Source organism: Leucoraja erinacea, chromosome 1 (genome assembly GCF_028641065.1).
Source record: "Leucoraja erinacea ecotype New England chromosome 1, Leri_hhj_1, whole genome shotgun sequence".
Taxonomy (NCBI): Eukaryota; Metazoa; Chordata; class Chondrichthyes; order Rajiformes; family Rajidae; genus Leucoraja; species Leucoraja erinaceus.
The window spans coordinates 105,169,194-105,192,392 of NC_073377.1; the positions used below are offsets into that span (position 1 = coordinate 105,169,194).

The 23,199-nt window shown below is 41.1% G+C and overlaps 1 protein-coding gene across 1 annotated transcript in view; it reads left to right on the plus strand.

The window, feature by feature from the left end:
• Nucleotides 1–23,199, plus strand: part of prss12 (serine protease 12) — a 142,752-nt gene that overhangs the window by 88,589 nt on the left and 30,964 nt on the right. Inside the window, exons 5-9 of the mRNA XM_055640686.1 lie at nt 1,113–1,291; nt 1,830–1,971; nt 3,883–4,085; nt 9,819–9,960; nt 22,931–23,136. Coding sequence (XP_055496661.1) covers nt 1,113–1,291; nt 1,830–1,971; nt 3,883–4,085; nt 9,819–9,960; nt 22,931–23,136 — 872 coding nt within the window. The remainder of the gene's footprint in view (nt 1–1,112; nt 1,292–1,829; nt 1,972–3,882; nt 4,086–9,818; nt 9,961–22,930; nt 23,137–23,199) is intronic.

A 23,199-nucleotide genomic window follows, 5' to 3' on the forward strand; every position in this document is an offset into this window, starting at 1 on the left:
GTGGAACTATCCAGCCAGTACATTATGTTCTTAATATGCACTGCCCAGTAGTAATACATAAAGTTAGGTAATGATAAACCCCCAACTTCTTTAGATTTGCACAAATGCTTTCGTTGAATTCTATGTGTTCTGTAGTCCCATATAAAATTAGTGATAGTGGAATCTAGTTTTTTGAAAAAATATTTTGGAATATATATTGGGATCGCTTGAAACAAATATATTAATTGTGGTAAGAAAGTGAGGCATCGTGTATAGTAAATGCCCTCTAAGGCTGGTAGCTGTGTCCCAATTATCTTCTGCACTTTGTGGATGACGCGCTGAAGAGCTCCCCTCTCCGCCTCCGCACAGCTGAGATACCACACAGAGATGCTATATGTTAGTATCCTCTCTGTGGTGCAGCGGTAGAAGGTTATCAGCAGCTGTTGGGGCAGACCAGTCTTTTTCCGTGTTCTCAGGAAGAACAGTTATTGCTGTGCCTTCTTGATCAGCGCAGCGGTGTTGGTGGACCATGTGAGGTCCTCTGAAATGAGTGTGCCCAGAAACCTAAAGCTGGACACTCTCTCCACACTTTCCCCGTTGATAGATATTGGAGCGTATTCCCCATTATGTGACCTCCTGAAGTCGATAATCAGCTCCTTGGTCTTAGAGGTGTTTAGGGACAAGTTGTTATCTGAGCACCAGGCCGCCAGGTTCTGCACCTCCACTCTGTAGTTTGTTTCATCACGTTGGTGATCAGCCCGATCACCGTTGTGTCATCTGCAAACTTGACAATATTGTTGGTGTCGAATGCAGGAACACAGTCATGTGTGAAGAGGGAGTAGAGCATGGGGCTTAGTACACAGCCCTGTGATGTGCCGGTGCTCAAGGTGATAGTGGAGGACAGGTGCGAGCCCAGTCTCACTGCTTGCGGTCACTCCGTCAGAAAATGCAGGATCCAGTCGCATATCGGCGAGCTGAGGCCTAGCTGGTGGAGTTTGGTGGTGAGCTTGGTGGGGATGCCATGTTGAAGGCAGAACTGTAGTCTCTGAAGAGCATCCACACGTAAATGAGGATAATGATGAAAGCGTGTCACATTTTGAATATTTATTTGTGATTTTTCTCCACTACCACAGTACTTCAGCCAAGGCGCAGAAATTGGCTCATTTTGGAGAAGGCTCTGGTCCAATATTACTGGATGATGTGCAGTGTACAGGAAATGAACTTTCTATAGACCAATGTCCCAAGAGTTTGTGGGGAGAGCATAACTGTGGGCACAAGGAAGATGCAGGTGTATCCTGCAATCCTCTCAGTGGTAAGTATTACACCAAATTAATGGAATTATAGGTACTTTTATATGAACAAAGGATGGGTAAATATTAAATAGTGATTTACACCTTCCCTTTTGTGTGCATAATGTTACACACCTTGTAATTCATCTTTACACTGAAAAGAACAAACTGAATAACCCATGGCATGGTAATAGTAGGAGGAAAAGTTGTGGCCTGACATCTTTATTTGATTCCAAAGATGTTTTGCATACCAAGTTTAGTTCCATTTTTCATATTTGAGAGCAGTGATTAAATTGTGATAAATCGGCAGAAAATTCTGAAAGGAACCATCCCAAAGCAGCATTTGGGATGAGGTAATATGCGAGTGCATTCCAATTCCCTGTACAGGCACTCAGTCAATGTATTGGTAGCTCAGTATTAAAAATGATGCATTACCACTTGTCCTTGACTACTAGTACATTCTATACCATAAATCCTTTAGTTTCTACAATAACATTATGCTTTGCCGCTTTTGTTGTTAATCATGTACCGTCATTCTGGCTCTTTGTCTGTCTTGTTTAGACGGTACACTGCGCTTGGTCGGTGGAGAGGGTAGCCACGAAGGACGGCTTGAGGTGTATTATCGTGGCCAGTGGGGAACTGTCTGTGATGATGGGTGGACAGAAGAGAATGCTCGAGTTGTTTGCCGACAACTAGGATTCAGGTACTGCAGGATATTTTCATCAGCAGTTTGACAATCAAATCAAAAAATCCAAAAGGCTGGGAGTTAGATGTATAATTAAAACCACACAGAGGATTGTGACTTCATTTCTTTTTTTAATTAATTCAGTGTGAAATTGGCATTTGCTTTACTGCATAGAATAATAATCAAAGGTTTCATGTGGGGAATCACTCAACAGGAATGCTCGATTTGAGAGAATCGTGAATATTAAAGCAAGTTAATAGATAAAGTTGCTCAGTTAATTGTAATTGGTACGGTTATTTTTAACTGTGGTTAGCAGGTGATGCAGGCATCATTTTTTATGGTGCATAAATTATGTATTAAGGATCACAAAACCATACAACAAGAAGAGTTGAATTAATAAAAGGCATTTGTTGAAGTGTACATGATTAGGCTGCATAAAATTGAGGGTAATCTATTATCGTAGATTGTAGATTTGTTAACAGAGAAAACATTTTCGAATTGAAAATCATAAAAAATGAGATGCATGAAATCTGAATTAAAAATAAAAATGATGCAAACACTCAGCAGATCCGAGAATACTTATTGAGCACTGAAACAGGGCCCTTCTGCCCAACTTGCCAATGCCGGCCAAAATGTCCCATCAACACTAGTCCCACCTGCCCTCTAAACCTTTCCTATCCATGTACCTGTCCAGTGTCTTTTAAATGTTGTTATAGTGCCTGCTTCAACTGGCAGCATTTTCCATATACCCACCACCCTCAATGCATTGATCCCAGGTTTACTGATTGTAAAGGAGCTTAGTGTTAAAGGAACCTTTGAGAATACTAGAAAGTATTCCAAGGAACTGATTAGATGCGAAGCCAGTAAAGACGATATAATGTGTGATATAAAAACTATTTTATTTTGATCCGAAGAATTAAAAAATAGTTATTTTTTAAGATGTGGAAGTGGTAGAATTTGGTTTGCAGAACTATTTGGGTAATTAAAAGACAAATCATAGAAAGTTAACATCCTGACAGTAAGCAAACAACATTTCAGCTTTTATTCGGGGGAAGAGGAATATAAGAATAGATCTTGCTAAATTTATGATGATATCACATCAGATACACTGTTTTCAGGTTTAGCTTCTTTATCTTCAACTTGCCCTGGATGGTTATAACAAAAATCACAAGACAGATTTATGTAAGAAGTTTGCTCCATCAGAAACAATGAATAGAAAGGGACTATGTTCTCTGTTTTAGATTAATGCAAGATTATCTAATTGAAATGCATACAACAGGTAGATTCTGAGAGATTGTTCCCTGGCTGAGAATTGAAGTTGTAGTTTCCACCCTTCCTCATTCTTGATTGTTAATCTGCCGAAATGTGACAGGCCAACAGTTCCAAGGATGCCATCCATCCTCTGTGTTTATTAATGATACAGAACCAATAGCATTCACCAATAATTTATCGATTGCGAATGCTAGCAGAATAAGACTGACTGTCGCATATGCAAGAGGAGTCCATGGGAAATTCTGTTCTAACATAAAAAAACAAAAAACAATTTTTACATTCCTATGACATCTCCATTGCACTGAGACCATTTGTAGCATGCTGGGTGAGGCCATGTAACTCAATGCAAACCAGGATTAAAAAAACAGGCCTTTCTTTTTCTATACTGCTCAATTATGTTCTGAGTTAATCATCTGATACCGTCACCATTTTACTGACATAGAAAAATCTGTTTATCTAATTTATATTCTGGCTTGATTCTATCACTCAAAAGTCTCACTTAACTAGACCAGGGTATTCTTGGAATTCCAAGATAAGCTTCGAATCGATGTGGTTTCCTAATGTTCAAGCATTTGGAAAATGGCACAAAAGTCTTCAAATTCTTGATTCTCAGCAGGACTTCATTGATGTAATTATGTTTTTCCTACTCTGCCACAGATATACACAGACACCACTTGCGGGACAATTCGAAGGAGGTTCTGGACCAATTTACTTGGATGATGTCCATTGCTCAGGTCAGGAGGCGTCGCTGGTTTTGTGCCCCAGAAGCGACTGGGGTCGACATGACTGCAGTCACCAGGAGGATGTAACTGTCATCTGTACACTCAATGCTGACAATGATATCCAGGAAATCCCTTTTGGTGAGCATTGCTTAGCAGAGTCTCAGCACCGTATAGGGTTGTACTAGTAACAACATGATTTTTACTGAATCAAAATTGCCGAGACAGAAACACGTTTTTGTTCATTTCTTGCAACCCCATGCTGGTTTTATTTTCATTTTAATTGTTTATTCATGTCTTAATAATGGATAGAAAACTATTTTTGGACTAAAATGCCAAGAAATGTAATCACAAGGATTGTATATCTTTGGGCTAAAGGTTACATCTCTTCCTATTTCCATGGCCTATTAGCCCCACTAATACAGCATATTTTTTTACACAGACCCTATTGAGTATAGAAGCTGGGATGTGAGTATAGAAGCTGGGATGTTGAGTATAGAAGCTGGGATGTAATGTTAAAATTGTACAAGGCATTGGTGAGACCAAATCTGGAGTATGGTGTACAATTGTGGTCGCCCAATTATAGGAAGGATGTCAACAAAATAGAGAGAGTACAGAGGAGATTTACTAGAATGTTGCCTGGGTTTCAACAACTAAGTTACAGAGAAAGGTTGAATAAGTTAGGTCTTTATTCTCTGGAGCGCAGAAGGTTAAGGGGGGACTTAATAGAGGTCTTTAAAATGATGAGAGGGATAGACAGAGTTGATGTGGATCAGCTTTTCCTTTTGAGAATAGGGAAGATTCAAACAAGAGGACATGACTTCAGAATTAAGGAACAGAAGTTTAGGGGTAACATGAGGGGGAACTTCTTTACTCAGAGAGTGGTAGCGGTGTGGAATGAGCTTCCAGTGGAAGTGGTGGAGGCAGGTTCGTTGGTATCATTTAAAAATAAATTGGATAGACATATGGATGAGAAGGGAATGGAGGGTTATGGTATGAGTGCAGGCAGGTGGGACTAAGGGAAGAAAGTTGTTTGGCACGGACTTGTAGGGCCGAGATGGCCTGTTTCCGTGCTGCAATTGTTATATGGTTATATGGTTATATTGTATTCTACACGTGGACAGTGTCAACCACTGCCATTATCCTCCTACAGTTGATAATCTCAGTTCATTTTGTAGTTGGACCCTTAGTCATTTTGGTTATAGGCCCGAGTTGCATTAATGATATACATATTTGTGGTGAACGCTGCATTTAATTATACCCAGGTGAAAATTGATATTTTGGTATGAATTGTTCCTTGTGATCCTGCCTCTGGAGAGTGCCAGCAAAGTAGTACATTGAGCCCCACCACAGACTCATCGCATTTCAATTCCAATTCCCTACTCCACATATTGGCTTTCTAAACTCCCTACCCACATTTGCAAATATTCATGGCAAGGCGAGATTAGATTGTTCTTATTTGTCCTTGCGTTACCAATATCTCTAGCAACATGTGCTCAGCTGTTGCTTTGGGAAATTGGAATCAGCTACCCTAAGCTGCCCTTGGATTGAGACAATGCATTCATCTTCGTTCCACAATGGACCAGTGAATCATCTGCACATTGTCAGGTCATGCCATGCCATGGTTGTTTCAGCACCATTAACGGTGGGAGCTACTCCTGGTTGAAAAAGCAATGGCTAAGAGAAGCCAGGTGCATGCCCCAGCAAACAATAATAATAATGGAAACAAAGGGACAGGCAAAAGTCCCTCAAGATGCCACGAATACTCACCGTTTCTCCTAGAAAGTCAGGCACCATAATTATCTTTCAGCAGCTTTCATTTATGGACGGTATCTGTATGTGGGACAGTACTAAGTTTTGGAATACGGATTTATTCTTCTTATGTGCGAATTAGAGCCTAGCATACCCTCACAGAATAGATGGGGGCAAGATTCAGAGAGAGTGTTGACCACATCTGGGACAAGATCACTTTGCACAGAACCTTGGGGAGTTATCCTGCCCCTGTCTTAAACATAGCTTGTGAATGGCCCACACAGAAGGAAAGGTATCAATATTTTAACATAAAAAGATGTCTGCTTCAAAATCTGCATCAGTTACAAGGTAATTAGACTCAAATTTGTCATAATTACTGTCCAGTAGTCTACCTGTTTGTCTTCTGATATTTCTGGCAAGTGTCTGATGGGTGCCTTTTTAAACTAAAAACTACATTGGGGTAAATAATGTGGTTTCTTGTGTATTGGTTTTATGAAGAAATGTACAGGTTAGCTTGAGTCAGTTACTAGCCATATCAAAGCAATGGCCATGAAAACACACTAACACCTCTACCTCCTTAGGAAGTTTGGCATGTCCCCAACAAGTCTCACCAAACTCTACAGATTTATCCGTAGAAAACTTTTTATAAGGATGCATCGCAGCATGGTTTGGGAATAACTCCATCCAAAACTCCAAGACATTGTAGAGCATTGTGGACGCACCCCACACCATCATACCAACCAACCTCCCTTCCATTGTCTCCATCTACACTTCACACTGCCTCGGCAAGGCCACCAGCCTAATCAAGGATGAGTTTCACCCTGGACACTCCCTCCTCTCCTCTCTCCCATCAGGCAAGAGGTACAGAAGGGTAAAAATGCACACCTCCAGATTCAGGGGCTGTTTCGTCCCAGCTGTTATCAGGCAAGTGAACCATTCTATCGCCAACTAGAGAGTGATCCTGAGCCACCATCCACCTCTGAAGACACTCAGATTATCTTTAATACAAACTAACTGCACTAAACTTTATTCCGTTTATCCTATATATGTACACTGTGGATGGCTCGATTGTAATCATTTCAACTAAAAGGCTTTTCAAAGTACCTCGGTATGTGTGACAATAAACTAAACTAATAAACTAAACTAAAATTCCACACATCTGCAAATGACTGGAATTTAAATAATATATTTTATTGTTGATTTAACTTCTCTCCGACCATATCAATCTATTACAGCACATGCAATTCATTCACCTAATGCCTAAAAGCAGGTTTGTATGTGCCTGATATATCTTTTGTCCAGGCAATATTTTGTTTACAATAAAAATCATATTTGTCAGAAATGAATTCAGGTTATACAAACAAACCTTTGTAAAATGTAACAGACATTTATCTTAAGCAGCTATGTTTTCATTTTGTGAATCTCTTTTGTGAATTTCAGAATAGTTCTCCACGTGAACCTATTCGCTCTGATTGGACACAATAAAAGTCAGATAGTTGTTTAGACACAATCATGTATATTGAATTGGTATCTCACAATTCTGAAGAAGCCCGTGGGCCGTTTTTAGTGTATTTCAGGTCACACTTGCTAAATAATTTCTATGAGCTGGAGAAATTCCTGACATGAGAACGTAGTTACTGAAAATGAATGTCTGTTGCATTAAAAAATATGTGTTTGTATGAGCAGTATCCATTTTTTGTGAACTGGCTGTTTATTGTAAACAAAACATGTTTGTCCTGGCAAAGGTATATCAGTAAAACACAAACTTTGAAATTGGATTGTGGCGGCCTATATTTTAGGCATTATGTGATTTCAGTTTTAGATTGAATAGATTATCTTACAGATCACTCCAAGTGATTCTGTGCCAAACATTAATTTGGACTGGGCATTTCCATCAACTATTTATGTATGCCAGTCTGGTATTTGTATGATATCAGAAACATCAATACCTAGAAATGCAATTACACTTTATTTTTTTACGGATTCACGTGTGGCTTCACGCAGCACTAATCCAATATTGTATTTGTGTAAAACACAGTGAAATATGGCTAAAATCAAGGAAAAGTGTAAGCCTTTCACACCTACTCCACCATTAAGTATGATCCTGGCTGCTCAACACTCGGCTTGAGATCTAACTATTCCTTTGGTTTATTTATGTTTTATTCGCAAGACGAATAAGACCTCTATTTGAATACTATATTTCCACTCCCTTCCCATACAGATTATGTTCTTTATGTCTAGAAATTTACCTTCCTAGCTTCTTTCCTTGAACTATACTGCATCTGAGATGGCAAATTCTGCAACATCAATATGCTCGGAATGATGACATTTCTTCTTATTTTACTCCTAAATGAGGTATCCTATATCCTGAGTAGAACTGCTTATTTTAGACTCTGCCCATTCAAAGGAAACATCCTCCCTGCATCTGGTCTACCAAGCCATGTCAGAATGTTTTATGTTTCAATGAGATCCCTTCTAATTCTTCTAAACATCAGTGACTGGCCTGGCTGATCCAGTCTCTTCTCATCAAATAGCACTGCTGTTCTATAAAACAGCCTGTAGAACATTTGTTTCACTCCTTCCATATCAAATATAAAAATTCTTAGCAAAGGAGACCAAATCTGCACAACATAGCCCACAAAATCCATCAATGGTAGCAAAATGTCTTTGTTCCTATATTCAAAACCTCTTGCACTGAATATCAATATAATATTTGCCTTCTAACTGCTTGGTTTACCCAAATGTTTAGCGGGTATGTCATATATTTGCCCACACACCCTACTTTTCTAAATTGCCTTGCAGTTTCTTTGCATCCTAATCACAATTCACAATTCCAGCAAATTTATTGTTGTCGGCATACTTCATTTTACATGCAGTCAAATCATTGAATAAGTGGAGCACAAGCATTGATTACTGTGGTAACCAAGTAGTTATTACTGTCTGCCACCCTGAAAATGTTTTATTTATTCCCTGATGCTGACCATACCAGTAGGTTGTTCTGAATGCAAACCACTCTAATTTCACTTACTAGATTTAATGTGGGTCCTTATCAGAAGCCAAATGAAAATCTAAGCACATCATTTCCTCTCTTTCTTCCTTATCAATTCTACCAGATGCATCCTCAAAATAGTTTCAGTAGGGTTGTCAAACAAAATTTTCCTTGCACAGATTGACGTGGACATTCTCTAATCCCCTTGCCAATGTGTCTTTTGTCCCCTTATCATTTCCTTTACAATAATAGACTTTAGCATTTCCCTTCAACTGATATTCTTCACTGTACCTCACTGCTTTCTATCCTTTATTAAATAGTGGAATTACATTTGTGAGCCTCTAGTCTGCAGCAACAATTCCATAACCCATTAAGTTTTGGATTATGTCAACCAATCCTGTTATTTTCATGTCTATCTCCATTACTTTGCCCCAGAGGGTGGCTTTTTATGATAGCTTGAACCTATATCAGGGCAAATTGATACTCTTCCTAATGGAATCCTGGAGTTGCCTTGGCCCAGGAACAAAAGAGATTACTAAAAGTGGAGGCACCGCCCCGTCCAACACAGGAAGTGACCTCCCCACCATCAAACAGTTCTATAACAGGCGTTGCTGCCTCAAAAAGGCAGCCAGCAGCATCAAAGACCCACTCTACTCTGGCCATGTTCTCATCTCACTCTTAACATCAGGAAGAAGGTATAGGAGTCTAAAAGTTGTCAGGAATAGCTTCAGCCCAACCACCATCAGACTATTGAACACTGTAAACATCAACTAAACTACGCAATATGAACTGCGTTGGTTGCATCAGGGACTTTAGGCTATTATTTTGTTTTGCACTAATATTTGTGGTTTTTATTCAGTAAACTTTATTTGTTTGTCTATTATGTTTTCTATTGAGTAGTGTGTTTACAGACCTGCCATCCTGTAAGTAAGTATTTCATTGTTCTATTCATGTACAGTTGACAATGAACACTCTTGACTCTTGTAATGGCCAATATTTCAGCGAACTAGTTTCTACCCTTTTGTGACCTGCCCTTGGCATTGCAAACTGGAAATGTGTTTAACATTCAGTTGGTGTTTCAGGTTCATGATGTTTTTAAATCTTGGCTCACTTATGCATTTGCTGACTTCCAGGTCCTCCTATCAGGCTGATGGATGGTGAAAATAAGAAAGAAGGACGTGTTGAAATTTTTATCAATGGTCAGTGGGGAACCATTTGTGATGATGGATGGACTGACAAGGATGCTGCTGTGGTCTGCCATCAGCTGGGATACAAGTAAGTAACTGCTAGATCAGAGGCAGTTGCTTTAAATGCCAAGGGAGTCTTATAAAGTATCTTGAAACATTTTCCCAGCTAATTGTTTAAGCCAAAAAAAATCACATCATTTTTTGACCATTAATGATAGCCAGAATTTTCTTTCGAAGGCACTGGATTATCTTCAAAAATTCCAGTTGCATTTTTAAGTGTTCCACCGAGTAGAATATGAGACCAAAATAACATGCAACCTAGTGTTATTAGTATCATTTGTTTATATTGAAACATAGATAAATGCTGAAATAATAATAGTACGTCAAAATGAAAGAACTTAAAAAATTCTAAACTTGGATTTCCCCATGGGAATTATCCTAATAGATCAACGAACAGCAGCAAAACATTGATTGAATCACCAGAAAATAGGTGAATGGATGTGTCTGCGGAGTCTCCATGGTAGCTCTCATCCCTCCTCTGGAGATTGTGCATTCAAATACTTTTTTCCGGAGATTTTATCGCAAGAGAATATTCAGGAAGCACGATACTGGCTTTTGGATGAGATGCTAAACCAAGGCTCTCTCCTGCGGATGTTGAAGATTTGTTGACATAGTTTTCAAGTAGAGGTGGAATTAAAACTTGGTATTCTGACCAAACACTCGTCTTCTACCAACTTTCCTGAAGCAGATTATTTTGTCATTACCACATCGTTGTTTGTGAAAATTGCTGTGCACATATAGTTTTCCTACATTATGGTAGTGATGACAGGTGTACCATAAGCTTTGCAATGTTTAAACGTCTTCAAACGTTGTGTGCAGAAGAATTCTGTGTATTGTTTACACATCGTATCACTCTGCTAGTATGTGGCATGGAGTTTGGAAGATTAAACATGTTGTTGAGTTACTGATCTGAGGCTGGATATCTAATTATCAAACAATACTCTGGAAAGTACAAGGTTTGTAAAATGATGGAGATTATTAAGTGAATACTGAGAAAAAAAAAAATATATATATATATATATATATATATATTCAAGCAGGATAACTGTCAATTGAAAATAAATCAGCACAATCAGTCTATGTGATCAATGGATGTAACTACTGCATGGTTTCAGCCCACACTGAACTACACTGACAACAACATTGTGGAAATGTTCAGAAAATGTAAGTAAAAATGTGAATTAATATTCACTCTAAAAAAGATGAAGGTCCGTTACATCTTGCATCTTTTGCATGGGAGCAAGAAGATTTGATTGTTCCAATTATTAAGCCAGAAGTAAAAATCTTGATGAGATCGCTGAAAGGTTCATCATGATCCTCAAATCAATCAGATTTGTAACCATTGATTTCAGAGCTTCATTGAGCATATGGCAAAAAAAAGTACACCAATGCCTCTACAGTTTACCCTCGTTATTACCCTCGTTATTATATGACAGATTTTGGTTATTGCGGACAACTTATGTTGCAACCGAGGGGTCCGTTCATATAATGCAGGACAGGAACCATTGGCATTTTATAAGATTACAAAAACTCCAGGATTGAAAATAGTTAAACAACCTCATAAAATGGAGATTTACTATGTGTCTGATGGTTAACCTCAACCAGCAGAAATCCAGCCAGCAAGAAGCGAGAGGTGTTGCAGACCAAGACCAGTGAACAAGTCAGTACCAGGGAGTGGGGAGGGAAGATGGGCCAAAAGGATTTTCTCCTCACAACTGATGGAACCATCACACAGCAAGAACACTGCATTCATGCTTGGAAACAATAAATATTTCGAGCTTGCTTCCAGATGAATGAACTCGAGTTGGCTGATCATCTTTTAATGTTAAGGTTGGCGGGCGGACTCGCTCGCCTGGAGCAGGGATTGACAGAGAAACACCATTATTTCTGGGATCTGGGGCTTGAGGAGATCCATTTACCTGTGTGATGGCAGAGTGGTGCAGCTGCTAGGGCCTGTTTCCATGCTGTAGCTCAAAACTAAGCCTAATCTGAGAACATAACTTTATCGAATTGAGCTTCTGCTCTGCTTCTGGCATGAACACCAGTCTTCAGGATCTTCAGCAACCTTCAGTTATTGCTGACAATCCACAATAATGGACACCATCCCCTCCTACCTCCCCCCCACCATGGTCCATTATAACGAAGGTTTTAAGGTACTTCCTCAGAAGATTACGTAAGTTTGGCATGGCTTCAATAACTTTTGCTGACTTCTGCAGATGCTATGTAGAAGAAATACTATTGGGTTGCATCACAGATGATTGGGGAACAGCTTTGACCAAGATGCAAGAAATTGTAGAGAATTGTGAGATATAACCCAGTCCATCACACAGACCAGATACCCCACCATTGACTCCATGTATACTTCACGCTTCCTCAAGAAAGCGAATAACATAAGCAAGGACCATGTTCATCCCAGTCATTCCCTCTTATGCTCTCCCCCATGGGGCATAAGATACAAAGGCTTGAAAGCACATACTGCCAGTATCTTTCCCTGTTATCAGACTGCTGAAAGCATTTCCATAGGTTAGGAGGTAGTCCCAATCATCCCAACTTAACTTCATTTCGGATGCTGGCCTTTTTCTCTGTATCTGTTAAACTACAATGCTGTAATACTATGTTCTGCACTTTGTTATTTTTATTTTTACACCATCTGTTGTATTTAGATATGGCTTGATTGTATTCATGTATAGTAGGTTTGATTTAATTAGATTACATGCAAACAAAAGCTTTTCTCTGTATCTTAATTTACATGACAATGATAAACCAATACTAGGCCAATACCAAAGCCTGCGACAGAAAATAGGTTAGGTAATAGCTTACTTGGTTTGAAAATACTGCTAGGAAATGTAAATAGAAGGAAATTATTGAAAAGTTAGTGGAACAATGTATTTAGAGCTCAATATGCTCAGATTTGCAGAGAACTCTGATGAGGAAGATGAAGCTATTAAACTATAGATACAGCCAGAGCGCTGGAAGTTACGAGGAGCTTGATGGAAACGCTGAATACTCAGACAGCCAAACTCCAAATTAGTATTGGAAAAAGAAGCAGAGCTGATGCAATAATAAAACACCAATCAAATAATAAAATGCCAACTTGCAGAAGGTTATGCAATAGATACGGTTTGCCCTGCAAGCTCACAAATAAAATGAAATTGTCCTGCTGATGTGTAGAACTGCAGAATTTGTGAAAAAACTCAACTGATGGCAAATGTGCAAATAAAATATGTGAATATCCAGAGAAAATGGGAAAGCAAAAAAATAATTGATCAAAATCAATAAAGCCATATTATAGCAGAGGACAAAGCTTGAAAGCGCCTTAGATATTTGAGTCATTCAAATTGGGTGTAGTACGATTAGTACAATTACCCCTATTCAACAAAAACAAATTTAAAAATTGAACAAAGAAATCCACAGCCATAAATCTAAATCTAAAACTGGACATGAGAGTGCAAGATAATATATCTCTTTGTTTATATCATACTCTTATTCTCAATTCCATGTCATTCAGTTATTCCATTATTGCACTTCAGTATATTTTTGCAGTACTTCAGATTACATTACAATCTTCACACCATTCTGCTGTTTTGTGCTCATGTCGTTTTGATCAAGCTTCACTTGTTCACTCTCTGAGCTTCATGCGAACAAAGAATTTCATTGCACCCAGCTGTACATGACAATAAATTAATCTACATCAGAATCTTTGTTTGCAAAAAGAATCACTTCAAATAATATACAGCCACTTAAACAAAGAGGAAGAATAAGAGTTAGACAATCTATTTGCTGGATTGTTGTCTACAAAGGTACAAAGAGAACAGGGTCATCATGCACAATATGCCAGAAATACTAAATGATTTTTTGATCAAAATGCATTCTCCATAAGATCAAGAGGTAATGCAGACAAGATGTACAAGTTGAAGGGAGCTAACGCTACAACAACCGTGGCAATTCTTTATTTGGTGAGGACAAGCAGTTCTTTTACAAGATAAAATTATGAAAACCAAGTTGCAGTCTAGGTTTGAAGCTGATTTTCCAAGAGCCATTTTTCAACAAGGAGATGGCCAACAGATGAAGAGGAACCATTTCCACCAAAGACCTTTCACAAAGTGAGGGAAAAGGGAAATCCACCATAGCAATGATAGTAGTAAGTTTAACTTTACACCAACAAGAATAGCAAAAAGCACACAAGCAAAGCAATACCTTAACCAATCACAGAGAGGAATAACGTGCTGCTAAATTTGTCTCCAGATTGTATTGTATTACAACCAGATACAACCATGTTGGGTAATTACTCTGTATTTTTTCTTCTTGGTTTCTCTTGCATCTATTTCTTATGTTCTTACGGTCTTAGTAAATGGTTCTAAGTTACTTTTAGTGCTCAAAGTCACTATTCCGTTAATGATAAAATCTTTCCCTTCATGAGGAATGGTTAGCAGGCCTAAAGTCACCCAGGTGCACTACACAGAAATGCTTGCACTCAAACAAACTCTGCTGTCCAGTTAAAAAATGTTTCTGTCCAGAGGACATATTGAACTCCTTGAAAACGTGCTGATTTTCAGACTGCCCCGATCTGCCCGTTGGCTTGTGTGGTGTGGAATGTATGAAATAGTGTGAAAACTCAAGCTGTGATAAAATATAATTCTTCCGATCATGAACAGCCACATGATTCGGAAGCAATAAGGACAGAGCTTTGACCCAACCAGGTGCAAGATCTGATGTAACTTCGTCAAGGCCTCCCATCGAAGGAAGCATTTTTAATGACACTAGGGAAGGGAAATCCTTAGAGGAGTACCTATTGTCCCCTATACTTAAGGTGCACATACAGGTAATCAGAATGCTTATGACAAGAGTAAAACCCACAAAATAAAGAGCACAGCAGAACCAACTATTGCTTGCTTTCATCTATATTACTAAAAGTCTGATCTTGACTACTTCCTGTTCTGTATATTGATTTTAGAAAAAACGCTGCCACTTACGGCTGTGATTTTTGGCCATCTTACTCAGAGTCCCCCTCTGTTGCACAGGACAAGAGGATTTTTCCCATCGATGTTTAAAAAATGTTGAAATTCTCTCTCCTGAAGGCCATGCCCCTTCCGGAGATATTATAAAACCTGGAAGTGTTGAGTGCCTCAGTCTCCCCTCTCTGCAACATAGGGGAGCGAGAGGGTCATGTCTCTGAGTCTGAACTGTGAATAACAATGAGCACATGTCTACTAAACTGTGAGTGGTTTTACTGACCTGTCAGTGCCCTTAATGTGGTTTGAAAATATAGTTTGGAAATGCTAAAGCAGTGTTGCCTTTGGTTTGGAAATGCTAAAGCTGTGTTGCCTTTTGTTTGGAAATGCTAAAGCTGTGTTGCCTTTGGTTTAGAAATGCTCAAGCTGTGTTGCCTAATTAAAGTTGTCTTGCCTAATTAGTCACCTTGCCTAATTAAAATTGCCTTGCCTAATTAAAGTTGCCTTGCCCAATTAAAGTTGCCTTGCCCAATTAAAGTTGCCTTGCCTAATTAAAGTTGCCTTGCCTTCCATATAATTAAAAGTCTAATCTTGACCACTTCCTGTTTGCGTTTTTATATTGATTTTCGCATAACCGCTACCACGCACGGCTGTGATTTTTGGCCATCTTACCCAGAGTCCCCCACAGCTCATCAGGTGCTGTGAATTTTTCCCATCGATGAAAAATAAAAGAGTTATTAGTGTTTTTAAAATGTTGAGATTCTCTCTCCTGTCAATCACGCCATGAAGGCCATGCGCCTTCTGGTGGGAGGGACTATAATCCCAGAAGTGTGGGCGTGACTCAGTCTCTGCAAGAAGGAGGAGGGAGAGGTCATGACTCGCGGTCTTTAGTGGCCTTGCACCCTGCTTGAAATGGTATGAAACAGCAGGTAGACAAAAGTGCTGGAGAAACTCAGCGGGTGCGGCAGCATCTATGGAGCGAAAGAAATAGACAACGTTTTGGGCCGAAAAATTGCCTATTTCCTTCACTCCATAGATGCTGCCACACCCGCTGAGTTTCTCCAACACTTTTGACTACCTTCAATTTCCCAGCATCTGCAATTCCTTCTTAAACACAATAGTATGAAACAGCACTTGAATTTGATGGCCTTGCACCCTGCTTGAAGTGGTAAGAAACTGCACTTGAATTTTGTGGCCTTGCATCCTGCTTGAAATGGAATTTCAAGGAGTAGCCGTGAGTCAACTGCCAGCCCACCAGCCGTGAGTTAGTGAGCTGCCAGCACACCAGGCTTCAGTGACTGAGCCGCCAGGTCAAAAATCCATTTGGCCTACAATATCCATACTAGCCCTCTGGAAACCAGTCTTTTCAACCCACAACACCCATACTAGCACTCCAGAAGCCCCCCCCCCCCTCCCCACTGGCCACCAATATTGGAATTGGTGGAGAGGTGGAATATTGCGTTGGGGAGCAGCCCTCCCGTGTGATGCTGGGACCCAACAGGTCTCACTTAGTCTAGAACGTACCTAAAATTAAACAATATCTGTGACCAGGTTTATGAAACAGATGAGAAGCAAACAAACTCCAAGGTAGTACCAGTGTACTGAGATTTGGGGGCAGAACCTTGGCCAAAATCAGTAAAATCTATTGAACACGAGAGCAAAACATGAGCAGGAGGTGGTCACCAGGCCTTTAAATCTGCCCCACCATTCAATATGCTGATTGCTGAGCTACCCTGGGCCTCAGCTCCACTTCTGTGCTCAGTAACATTAACTCAAATTCCCTGATCTCAAAAATTGTATGTAACTCTACTTTAAATGGTTATAATGACCCAGTCCCCTGCAAATCTTATTGCTAAATAGTTCTGAACCTCACAACTGCCTGTCAGTTTCCAGCTATTCATAAACAACTAATCTCATTTACAACTTTGTCAGATCGTGACATGTAAAAGATCCAATATTAGCAATTACGATACTTGGGAGTTCTCTTTCCCACTCTGGGATTTTTCTGCAATTTCAATAAAACTGGTAAAAAATATTTTAAATAGAACCACAGCAGGAAATTCCGCCAGATTTCAAAAGAGTTGAGTTACCTTTGGGTAATCACAGCTGCTCCAGAAATGAACTGAAATATGCTGCGATTCAGTATTTCTCAAACCTTATTTAGCATAACATTGGGTGGCCCCTTCATATAAAGCTCAATTAACCATCAGCAAATGTGCTCTGCTCGGTGCGACATTTCACAGAACGAATCTAGATAAGCAGGTACTCCGAATTACAGACAGTGCACCATTTGCAGTTTTTGGATTTTCAGTAAACCACTTGATTTATTTTTTTGCCATACAGATGAAGGATATTTGTGCCTGTTATTTGAACGTCTTCCCATCCAGTCACTGCACCAAGCTGTGCAAGGCCAGATGTTACGGTGTCAAATGGAAAGTGAAGTTCATTGAAATTAACTCCGATTCAAAAGTTGCCTGAACTCCTTCACCTCCTCATCCAGCGGTTGTTTAAATTCACACATCACCCACTGGGAGTGAGAATATCAGTTTAAAGTGATTTAGTCTCTAATTTAAAAGATTTATTTTGCCTGTGGGACTGAGTTCAGATTGCCTAACATTTTAGGCAATTTACTCAGGGAAATCACTACCAGCCTTCCTACCCTTTCGTTTTGTATCCAGAACATCTGCTGATGATGGAGACCTGAGCTGCATCAAGATGAAGTCATGGTGAATATACCTGTAATGATCTGGAAGGTGTTTATATTCCTGCAAGCCACGGACATTTGGCAATGTGTGTGGGTTTGTGGCAGAATTTCAGGGGAGTAGAGTGGTGAGAAATAATGGGGGAGATGGTGGGGTTAGGGAGAACTCCACATGCACCAAACATCAACAGTGCTGATATTGAAGGATGCGGACCTCTGAACAGTGAAAGATGTGTTAACCAGAGCAATGATGAACTGTTCAGAGCTTTTGTAGAGATTAGGCTTGTGAGATATATGGTTTGTGCTCACAATCACTACTCAGAGACTAAATTGTGGAAACAAGAAATGCTTTATTTGTGAGTCTGCAGAATCGGGTGCCTCTCCAAGTTGAGACATCCCGAGCAAAGGAAAAACGTCTATTTTTATCCAATTCAGTATACAGTCTTTATTGATCGGTTGCCTCCCCTTCTGACCCCTTCCAATCAGGGTACCGACGTTCACAATCTTCCAACCCCCCCCTCAGTGTGTCATCAATCATTCCATCTCCTCGCACATCATACATCGCATGTACATTTAAATTAGGTTCTTTGTCATGAGGGGCGTAAAGTTAATATTCATTTATCTAATCAAGCAGGCTCAGTAGCCGTTGCCCTTACCTACTTAATTGCCTTTGACCGAAAGAATAGCTTCTGTGATGTCAGCTACATTCCTTACCTCATCTTGTTATTCTACAATGTTATCAACAGCTCTGAAGGTCTGACTGTTTGTTCGAATCACAAGGTTGGTGATTCCAACTACTCGGCCCATCACAATGATGGTGGTTTAATCATCTTATTCCTCACAAGCTTAATGAGAACACCTCATCACACCCAGGGTGTCAGTGGAGCAACAGTAGAGTTGCTGCCTTATAGCACCTGAGACCCGGGGTCGATCCTGACTACAGGTGCTGTTTGTACAGAGTTTGTACATCTCCCCGTGACTGCGTGGGTTTTCTCCGAATGTTCCGGTTTCCTTCCACACTCCAAAGACCTACAGTTTTGTCAGTTAATTGGCTTCGGTTAGTTGTAAATTGTACCCAGTGCCCAGGATAGTTCTAGTGTACAGGGATTGCTGGTCAGCGCATATATGGTGGGCTGAAGGGCCTGCTTCCACGCTGTATCTCTAAAGTAAAGTCACCCAGGTGCTTAGAAAGCATCCATTGTCCAGAATCATAGAACAAAGATATGTGGGGAGCTAGGTAGCTGCACCTTCTCTAAGCCTGTTGTTTTCCCTGCAATTCCAAAACTGTAATTCCTATAGCAAAGGGATTCCGCTGGATAGTGGGAAAGCAATTGATATGGTGACAGATTTTCATATCGCTTCAAGTGGGACAGGCCCATAAAACTGCAGCAAGTAAGAATTTCACTGTTCTGGTTCCAATGCCTATGATGATTAAACACTTCAGTTTTGACTGCTGATTCCAGCAGGTAATTTCCTATCCTATCCTCCTTATGGTGAAGGAGGAGCAGGCATGAATGTGCCCACTCCGCCAGTTCATCTGTAAAACACTTGACACCTGGGTGACCCTCACTCCCTCCTCCCACCCCCTCATCCCCATCCCAACATATACGAACATATATTCTTCAAACTAAACTAAAACTACTAGGGAGTCTGCGCGAGAATCTCAGCCGCAAACACGCCTCAGACCACGTATAAAACCCATCCACATAATTACAGGCAGATAAAATTTAAAGGTAACTGGTTATAGTTATAACATACTGAGTTAAGGGCCTGTCCCACCAGCATGCGACCGCATACGGCGAATGTGACCTAACGTGGTCGCTTGAGTCGTACGGTCCCACTTCGATCGCCGGAGCCGTATGGAGTTCTGCGGGGCTGGTCCGGACATCGCGCAGGGCTCCGAAAAACTGACACTGTCCAAAAATCCTGTCGGCCCGCAGCCGCATTGAGGCCGTACACAGCACCTCGACGGGTGTACGCTGCGTCTCAACGCCGTACGCAGCGTCTCAACGCCGTATGCAGCATCTCAATGCCGTACGCAGCATCTGGACGCCGTACGCAGCGTCCTGACGGCGTTCGCCTAGCGTGTGGCGTTGCACGATGACGTCATCGTCCGGCGTGCCGTTGCGTGATGATGTAACTGCCCGACGCCGTGCGACGTCCAAATTCAGTCGGCCCGCCCAGTTGATTGGTGAGTATGATGTTGGGACCAGCTCCATATGGCTCCGTGGTTGGAAGTGGGACCAGCCCTGCGAGGCCATACGCCTCAAGCCACCACGTTTTGTCGTGCTCGTCACATGCTGGTGGGACAGGCCCTTTAAGCTAAATGGCTACTACAATAGTGTCTGCCAGTAAGCGAAGCAGCCGTCACGAGTGGCAACATTACCACAATTACCATGTTTAAATAAAAAGTTACAATAACAAAAAAAGAGTCACCAACAGCAAGTGTTCCAAGTGTAATCCATGCGCTCCATTCTGTAAATGGAGATAGGGTGGGGGAGGCAGGTGACTGAGTTGTTCTCTGGATTGAGGAATTTTAATGTGCCCCAGCTTTTTTGTATTTTAACTTTCATCCTGAATGATCAGTTTTCTTCAAGAAACCCAGCAGCTGAAATGAGTTGAGGACACTGCCTGGTCTATCACAGGTATTGACCTTCTCACAATCGAAGGCAGGAAGTACTGCCTCAAGAAATCAGTTAATATCATCAGAGACCAACACCACCTTGGCAACTCTCTCATTTCGCTGCTACCGTTGGGAAGAAGAATTGGTTCCTGAGAACTGGTGCCTCCATGTTCAAGAACAGCTTCATCCCATCAGCCATGAGGCTCCTGAACAACCCAGCACACCCTAAACAGAACCCCACCTCAGCATCAAACAACTCAGGACTTTGTATTACGAAGGTGCACTACTTACTTTGGCTTACACTATTATAGTCTGGTTTACCGAGTAGAAATGATAATTTAATGTATAATTTTTTGTTATTGTTGTTGCATTTAATGTTCTTGTAATGGGCCTGTCCCACTTAGGCGACTTTTTAGGCGACTGCAGGAGACTATACCGCCGCCACATGGTCGCCACATGTTCGTGGGTGGTTGCCGGGGAGTCTCCTTCATTGTTGTGAGGAGTTCCCTCATTCTGGGAACTAGTCGCGGCCTCATAATGGTCACCGCAAATATTTCAACATGTTGCCGCCATGGAGAGTAGCGAGAATTCTCGTGCCGTAGGTGGATCGCCAGGAGGTCGAAGGTTCTCGTAGGTTGTAGCCGATGCTGACCGGTGAATTTCATTGGCTCATTGAGAAAAATAACGTAAGCAGTAGTTTTCAGAACTAAGGATAACTGACTGGTAATCTTCACAGCCGTGTATCTCTGGCTTCTTAAATGTTGTCTCCACTCCTTCTCCCAACCACGTCTCCCCCCTTCTCTTCCCCTCTCTTCCCCCCTCTCCCCCTCCCCCTATTTTAAAGGACTTATGTGACCCTTCCCGTACACTGTGCTTTCACCATCTTAATTACCGTGTAACCTTATTGTTCATCGCGGTGTGTATCTGTATCACATTGGCTTTGCACAGTGTGAATATCACTCAGACAGCGCTCCCCCTGCTTGCCCTGTCCCCCGCCTGCATAACGGGCTGGTGAAGGAAGCGATGTGTGTGTGTGTGTGTGTGTGTGTGTGTGTGTGTGTGTGTGTGTGTGTGTGTGTGTGTGTGTGTGTGTGTGTGTGTGTGTGTGTGTGTGTGTGTGTGTGTGTGTGTGTGTGTGTGTGTGTGTGTGTGTGTGTGTGTGTGTGTGTGTGTGTGTGTGTGTGTGTGTGTGTGTGTGTGTGTGTGTGTGTGTGTGTGTGTGTGTGTGTGTGTGTGTGTGTGTGTGTGTGTGTGTGTGTGTGTGTGTGTGTGTGTGTGTGTGTGTGTGTTCCACTCTGACAGTCGCCGTTCCAGTCGTCGGTTTTTCAGGCGACTGCCGGGCCTGGAAAATCGCCTAAGTGATACAGGCCCATAAAGCTACAGGAAATAAGAATTTCACTGTTCTGGTTCCAGTGCCTATGATGATTAAACACTCGTAAGTCTTGACTGCAGATTCCAGCAAGTAATTTCCTATCCTATCCTCCTTATGTTGAAGGAGGAGCAGGACTGAATGTGCCCACCCCCACTACCTCCTTCCCACCACCCCTCATCCCCAACCCAACATACATAAGCACACTCTTGTCTATACACCCACATTCTTAACAGGACCGTCGCCTACACGGTGACACCTCATCATCTCCCAACCATCTGGATTATCCGATCCCTTTCAGAGTAATTTATGACCCCCAACGGAATCCTTCAATCTCCCCTCGATCAGAGGTTCCCTCAGAGCCTTTCTGATCTCTTTGGCTTTGTACTTACACTAGGTTTTCCTGAACTCTCACTGCAAATTGACCTGTGATGCTGATTTTTCCCATTCTCTACTATGGATGGCCTTCGTTTTCTTATTCTACCATTCCCACCTGCCCAGTGGCATTGGATCCTTGGCTTGCTGTTAAAGTTTACCTCGGCCCATGGATGGTGATCATCTCAAACAGATGGATCTTGGTAAACAGATGCAGAGTGTGGCTTTATAATATATAACAATAGACTTTTCAGTCAGTGCATTGACCCCAAAGTCTGTGATTTTACATTACACAGGCGAAGGTGGGTGAAGTGTCTTGCCCCGAGGACACAACGACAGTATGCACTCCAAGCGGGATTCGAACCGGCTACCTTCCGGTCGCCAGCCGAACACTTAGCCCATTGTGCCATCTGTCGTCAGTTTGTCTTTATTCAAGAGATCCAATTTGTAAAATTGGCCCACATGTATAGGAAAGAGCATACAAAAAAACCCATCTGTGGCAGGATGAGTCCTCTTAGCCCATCCGTCTTGATTGATTAAATAATAATGCTTGATGCTCATAATACTTAGACTCTTCACCCTTCCTTGATTCATGTCATTCCCACTGACATATTTACCAACATGTTTGAAAACTTCAGTTCCTTTTATGCGTACAAAAAAAGATAATTGCAAATGGATAAAGTCGACAGCTCATTGACTGGAACACATGAATCCCCTGTCCTGTCACACTGCAGAATAATAATGTGAATTCCACTACATAAATTCACTAAGCAGATTGCAGTATTTTTATGGTTAGCACGTGGACATCAAAGTAATCCATCACTGATGAATGCCCAATGCAAGCAGAATTTTAAACATAATTTAAAGATTGTGACACATCCATGGCAAGGAACAATGTTAAAAAATGTGTTAATAATGAAAAGTAGCTAATCAAAGTCTGATGTTTTCTGAGTATTACATGTGATTTTTTTCCCCAAGGGGCACAGCCAAGGCAAGATCACTGGCCTATTTTGGAGATGGTGTGGGACCAATACACATGGATAATGTGAAATGCACTGGGAGTGAACAGACACTGGAAGACTGCAGCAAACAAGATATCGGGACACACAACTGTCGACACAGTGAGGATGCAGGTGTGATCTGTGACTATATTGCCAACAAAGCAGGAAGCCTCAGCATCATAGGTGAATATACTTGACTTTTTTTTTGATTAGGCTGTTGTTACAAATAGATGCAAGAGTGAACAT